General features: G+C 41.5%; 1 protein-coding gene across 13 annotated transcripts in view; it reads left to right on the top strand.

The window, feature by feature from the left end:
• Positions 1-327: 327 nt before the first annotated feature.
• Positions 328-6902, top strand: part of UNC80 (unc-80 homolog, NALCN channel complex subunit) — a 232703-nt gene continuing 226128 nt past the window's right edge. For all 13 annotated transcript variants that reach the window (XM_058706453.1, XM_058706423.1, XM_058706414.1 and 10 more), the window contains exons 1-4: positions 328-602; positions 1569-1617; positions 4478-4634; positions 5544-5845. In XM_058706453.1, coding sequence (XP_058562436.1) covers positions 511-602; positions 1569-1617; positions 4478-4634; positions 5544-5845 — 600 coding nt within the window. In that variant the 5' untranslated portion in view covers positions 328-510. The remainder of the gene's footprint in view (positions 603-1568; positions 1618-4477; positions 4635-5543; positions 5846-6902) is intronic.

Below are 6902 nucleotides of genomic sequence, written 5' to 3'. Positions count from 1 at the left end.
CTTTGGATGCTGAGGTTGGGAAGCAGGACAGGGGACACTCCTGGGGTGCAGCTCGGAGGGAAGGAAGCCGAATCCTGGGGCTTGAAGAGGCGCGAGGGGATCAGCGTGCAATGCGGAGCGTGGATCTTTTGGACCATCCCGCTGCCGTTCAGCCTGTCCCCTGCTCTGCTCTCCCGCCGGGCTGTCCGGCGCGGGCCGCTGTCCACAGTGGGTGGTACTGAAAGCAAGGAGCGGGCGCGGGGGCGGCGAGGCGGACAGCTCCTCCGAGCGCCCCCCTCCTCGCTCCGCGGCTCCTCCAGCCCTCCCCTCCTCCCGCAGCCATGTTCCACGCGCGGGGAGGGGTGGGGGAAGGAGAGAGGGACGGGGGATCAGGGCGGAGAGAGCCGGCTCTGCCTCGGGGAAGGAGGGGATGAGAGTTGGGGAGAGCAGCGGGAGGAGGAGGAGGAGGAGGCGGCGGCTAGCGAGGAGCCAGCGCTGGGTCCTGCAGTAGGACTCCCAGGAGCCACCATCATGGTGAAGAGGAAGAGCTCCGAAGGCCAGGAGCAGGACAGCGGCCGCGGCATCCCCCTGCCCATCCAGACCTTCCTGTGGCGGCAAACCAGGTGAGGGGCGCAGAGGGCGCGCCGCGGGCCGCCCTGGGCTGGGGGCGCTCCTGGGGCCGCCTGGGTCACCGCCACTGCCACTGCTGCCACTGCTGCTGAGGCCGCGCCACAGCCTGCAGCTCCCTCTCTGGGGCTGGAAAGCAAGCCCTCAGCACCTGCTTAAAAACACGCATTTTAAAAATATTTCCGTGAAGTTTGGCGACAAGCAGATTGGCAGTTGAATAAATATATACATTATTTAGAGGGTGGGAGGGCAGAAAGCCTAGGAAGAGGGGGCGGGGAACTAGGGAAGATAATTATGACTGGTTGTGCTCTTGCGTCCAATTGCCCCTCCATCTCCTGCTGTAATTCCAGGCCGGTGACCTGTTGTTTTTCCAGCTCCTGTTTGGCGAATATCTGCTGTGCCCACTTGTTAACCATTTTTGCTCGGATTCAGCCAATGTAGTCTTCCTGGTTCAAGACCCTGAGAGGGAGGATATTTTATAATTTTATTTTTTCCTGGAAAGACCCAAAACCTATTCCAATAAACAGGAAACAAGATTTCCATTATTATTGTTATTAGTAGTAGTATTATTATTATCAGTATTATTATTTTGGAAATGTACCAGATAACAAATTAGATTCTGGAAATCATAGCCCACAAACTGTGTTCATTTTTAGTTTTTAATATAATTATATACATGAGTAATACACCACTCCTGACCATTGACAATTTAGAATCTGGTTAGGTAGAAGTCTTCAGAATAAGAGTGGATACAGAAAATGTGGAGAGCCACATCTCTTTCATATATGTAATTACACATGTAAAAGCAAATGTCGTCAGCTGTTCAACACCTGCTCATTAACAGGCTATAGGGAGGCATGAGATTTGAGTTTCATAGAACCATGTTTTATTCGTTGAAAAAAAAATGTCATAAAGATGCTAATCATTTTTACTTATAACAAATATCTCTATTAATTTTTCAGTGCATTTTTGAGACCTAAACTGGGGAAACAATATGAAGCCTCATGTGTGGTATGTGATATTCACCATTTAATGATTATTTCCATATTCTGTGTGGCAATTTCAACCCAAAGAAAGGCATTAAATTGTACTGACTATATAGATTCACTCACTGTATTAATTCACTCAGTAAATATTATTGAGCACCTACTATGTACTAGGCATAGTTCCACATGACGGGACAGAGCAATAATCAAAACACAGAGTTTGCATTCTGGTGGGAGGAAGTCAAGCCACTGACAAATAAGCAAAATACATAATAAGCCCAGATAGTGATAAGCACTATGAGGAAAAATTAAGTAAGAAAGCAGACTGGAGGCAATGGCAGCTGGGGGAGGAGGTGGATTCCATGTTTAGAGCAGTGGATAGGTAAGGTCACCTGCTAATGTGACTCTTAGACAAAGATGTGAAAAAAAAGGGGGGGGGGAGGAATGAGTAAGGAGAGAACAGAGGGGAACAGGACCTTAGCCCAGAGTGGATAGGGGTAGAGGAGGAGAAGAAAAGGTGGAGAGATTACAGAAAACCAAGTGGTGAAGGGCCTTGCAGGGCAAGTATAAGAAGTCCAATCCTTAACAAAATAGAGACTGTTCTAGTGGAAGCTAATGAGATGAGTACCTATGAACTACTCAAACAAAGTAATGTGCAATTCTGAACCTTTATGTCTTGTATGTTTGGTGTAAGTCTGAAAATAGATACTGTAAAATAATTATGAAAGTAATGCTACCAGTATTTATACTCTATAGAGTGCACTTGTCCTGAGATTCTAAGGGAATCCCGTATCTCTGAAATTTCCCACTTCACAAATTGAAAACAAAAGCCATGAAATCATGAAGCAAAATTCAAGTGAACTTTTCACGGGTTTCATTAAAATTTGGAGCTCAAATAAAGGTCTTCACATTTCATATATTAAAACCTAAAAGTGGAAACCTACCCATTTGGACATTGCCCTGAATATTTGCCAATAACTACATAGATGACTACATAGTAGGGAGTTCTGAAATGTGTTAGGGATTTTAAAATGATGAAATCCAGGGTGCTGAGTGGCTCTGTTGGTTAAGCATTCGGCTCTTGATTTCGACTCAGGTCACGATCTCAACAGTTCATGAGATCAAGCCCCGCATCAGGCTCTGTGCTGACGGTGTGGAGCCTGCTTGGGGTTCTCTCTCTCCCTCTCTCTCTCTGCCCCTCCCTCACTCCCACTCTCTATCTCTCTCAAAAATAAATAAAAAAAATTTTTTTTAAATGATGAAAGCCAACTAGAGAGTTAAACATACAGGTACACACACTCAAGTGGGAATTTGTTTTGTTGTATCACCTGCACTTCAAAGTTGCCACAAGGATATTTTTAAAATATAAATTTCTAATAAGGACCTTTTAATGAAATTTGTTGTTGTACTTAGCTCAAGGTAGGGTAATTTGACACTTAAAAAACCTCTGGGCCTTCCATAGATCACGCTTACAATTATACTAGCTTAAAATAATCCTAACTTTTCCCTGTTCTTGGCAAAGATATGTCTGACATTTTTAATATAGTCATACAATATAAAATAACTAAGTCACGTAAACAAATAAAAGTATAAAAAACGATGTTCAGGGTTGAAAAAATAATAAAAAACTTATATTAGTAACATTTAAGAAGAAAGTAACATTAAGTACCCAGAGTGCTCTGCTATTATAAAATACAACTCATCCTCTAAAATGTTTTCAACAAGACTGCGTAAATTCTTTATAATCTTTTGATTCCCAACATACTCACCCTTTACTTAATGAATACTTAGATACCTCAGGGCTGAAGAATTTAAAAGCATTTGGATCTGTCTTTATTTAGTTTTTTTTTTTTAAAGACGGTATCTCTTCTTTTACTCCTTATTTTCCTTTTTTGAGTCAAAAAGTAATTAGATTTCTTTGAAGAATCTCTCCATTAAGCTGTGTCTTTTTCTCTGGTATCCTAATAATATCAATAATACAGCTTGAATACTTGGAACTTGTATTATGATCACTCTCGAGCACACCTCCACAATTTTCTTGATCACTTGTGGCATGAAGCAGCAATCAGGTTCAGTTCATACAAGTCGAATATTTATTAAATTTATTTTAATATTTGGTAGCTCTACTTTCCTTAACGTCTTATAACGATGTCCTCCTCATCCAAACAACAAGCACAACAGAAACTGAGTAGGTCACATTTATTCTGGGATGCTTCACTTTCTGGAAGTATCCCTGGACAAGACAGAAGATTTAATAAATGAGCAAAACTTATGGCATATTTCCCTTCTTTTTCTTCTCTCCCTCCCTTTCTTTGTTTATTCAATAGATATATTAAGTATTTTTACAATGACAGGCATTAGGTAAGGAATGTCTTGTGCCAGGTTGTCGGTAGGGACATGGAATAATTCAGGGGCCCCAAAATCAGATTTCTTGAAAGAACTGTATCTTAGTTAACGTTTGTTGAAAATTGACATAAATTCTGCCCTCAAAACACTTTCAGAAAAGACATTTTACTTTGTTCTGCAGTTGTCACAGACCCTTTGGATACCTCAGCAGCATTTTATAAAATATTACTTCCAAGAATTTCATGAGTTAAATGTGTTGTTGCGCTTTTTTTTTTAAGAGGAAGCTTATTTTGGTGGAAAGAAAAATCATTTAATAATTCAAGTCATGTATTTTAAATCAAAAACCTAAAATGGGTAAAAAGAAATTCTCACGGAACCATAATATGTCAACATATACTATGAAATGCTGTGTGAGTGTACCCTCAAATATCTCATCCACTGATTTGCATCTTGTAGTACCTTGGTGTCCATTTTCTCACCAATCAGGATCTCTAATTCCTTATTTTACATGTTTTTTTCTTCTTTTTTGGTATCTACAGTCCTTTGAACGAGTGTTGGTAGAGAATAAACTGCATGGCCTTTCTCCAGCCCTCTCTGAAGCCATCCAGAGCATTTCCAGATGGGAGCTGGTACAAGCTGCTTTGCCTCACGTCCTCCACTGCACTGCAACCCTGCTTTCGAACAGGAACAAGTTAGGTTGGTTCTTCTGCATTGCTTCTTCATGGCCTCTGACCATCTACACTCATGGTAACGACATTTACGGGGCACCTACTATTTTCCCAGGCCCTGTACACACGTGATCTCATTAAATCCTCACAAAAGCCCCCTCCCATTGATACCACCGTGATCTCCATCTTACCAACAAAGAAACTGTCACTCTTGCCTTAAAAATTTTAATTATTTTCCAATATATGTGAATATATTTTCCTTTTAAACATTAGAAGATTATAGGGAAGCTAAAGACTATCACCCATCCAAGACGAATCCCAATCAGATTTGTCTCCTTTACCCTCTCAACTCCCAAAGTGACCCCTTGCACTTTGTAGTTCTGAGTGTATGTGCATGCGTGTGCGTAAAATTTCTTCCTCTTTTTTAGATTATTTTACAGATTGCTTTTCTAACATGGTAATATGTCCTAACATCCACCCCATGTTCGCATACATTCTCGACATGCTCTTTTCCATCCAGTTCTTTGCCCTAATTTGGGTTTCTGCTCAAATGTTACCTTTATAGAGGCATTTCTTGATCACACTGTCTAAAGTAGAGTAATCGTTATCTTCAGACCCTTCAGACCCGATGTTCTTAACCACTATGCTGCCTATTTGGGGAGATTATATATATATAACATATATATATATGACTGAAGACATGTGATATTCCTATGACAGTATATTATTCTGTAGGGATTTTAACCAGTTAGAAAGCCCCAAAACAAGAATGAACCCTTCCAGCAGTGGTTGTAAGAGGTACAGAGAAATGCCAGTGTCTCCCAGGAGATCAAGCCACAGAGCAAAGCAAGGATGTTCTTCCCAGACCCAAAGTGGATATCAGTTGTTCTGGTGGCAGAGTTGGTCTTAACTCGGCTCTGTGGTTGTCCCCGTGCAGGCCACCAGGATAAACTCGGTGTTGCTGAAACAAAGCTCCTTCATACCCTGCACTGGATGCTCCTGGAGGCCCCCCAGGACTGCAACAGTGAGCGGTTTGGGGGCACAGACCATGGCTCCAGCTGGGGTGGCAGCAGCAGTGCTTTCATCCACCAGGTAGAAAACCAGGGTTCCCCCGGGCAGCCTTGCCAAAGCAGCTCCAATGATGAAGAAGAGAACAACCGAAGGAAGATCTTCCAGAACTCCATGGCTACCGTGGAGCTCTTTGTGTTTCTGTTTGCTCCTCTGGTACACAGGATCAAGGTAAGCAGGGGCTAGTATGAGGCTGAGGGTGGATAGATGTGAGGTGGGCTTCAGATGAGGCTTCCATATTTCCATATTTGGTTGACCAGGTCTTGATACGCTCTCACAGCAAGCCAAGACATGGAGAGCTTTATTTTTATATCAAACCACTGAACATTATTTCAAAAACACAATTCTTTGCATGTCATTTATCTACTTAAAAATCTTCAGTGGTTCTCCTTCTGTCCCAAGATAATGTCCAAATATTAAACATGGCATATCAAGTCAAGCATGATCCAAAGCTTCAGTTTCTTTTTTAATTTGTCGTTTGCTAGTCCCTACTGGTATCGTCATGACCCAGCTCTGGGAGCCATTCCCTGAATATGCCCTTGCTGTTCACTCTGCTCTCTTTCCTTCCTCTGTTCTTCTCATGATTCCTCAAAGCTTAACTTCAGTGTTATCATTTCCATGAAGTTGTTCCTCTGAAACTCCCCATGTAGACTTAGTCACTATCTCCTTTGTATTTCTCTACAGCACCTTGTAGCTATCTCTATTATAATGCAGATCTAGAGCAGAAGTTTTAAGTGTTTTATATACTGTGGATTTTTTGACAGTGTGATACAAGGTGAGAATTGCTTTTCAAAATATTTCTTAAAGCATAAAATACAAAACATAGGATTACATGGAAACCAATTGTATTAAAATACAATTATATACAAGTATCCCTTGGATCTGAAAAAGATTATCATTTGAAATTACTATGCCACCACTCTCTAGCTGTGTGATCTTGGTGATATTACTTAACATCTCAGATCCTCCATTGTACACAGTTGTGGTTATCTCTAACACAAGGTGAATATATGTGAAGACACAGTACGTTTCCAACACATGGAGAGAAATCAAGATCTATTTGTTATTTCTGTGGATGAATAAATTCCATCTGAGGGCTATGTTAAGAGTTAGGAAGAAAATAATATACTCAAATGTTCTTTAATAGAATATTAGGATCCTGATGAATGGGTGTTCCAAGTTGTGTGTGTGTGTGTGTGTGTGTGTGTGTGTGTGTGTGTGTGTGTAT

This window comes from Neofelis nebulosa, chromosome 2, assembly GCF_028018385.1.
Source record: "Neofelis nebulosa isolate mNeoNeb1 chromosome 2, mNeoNeb1.pri, whole genome shotgun sequence".
NCBI classification, from domain to species: domain Eukaryota; kingdom Metazoa; phylum Chordata; class Mammalia; order Carnivora; family Felidae; genus Neofelis; species Neofelis nebulosa.
The sequence above is the reverse complement of the archived record's forward strand: the minus strand, read 5'-3'. Positions and strand labels throughout refer to the sequence as shown.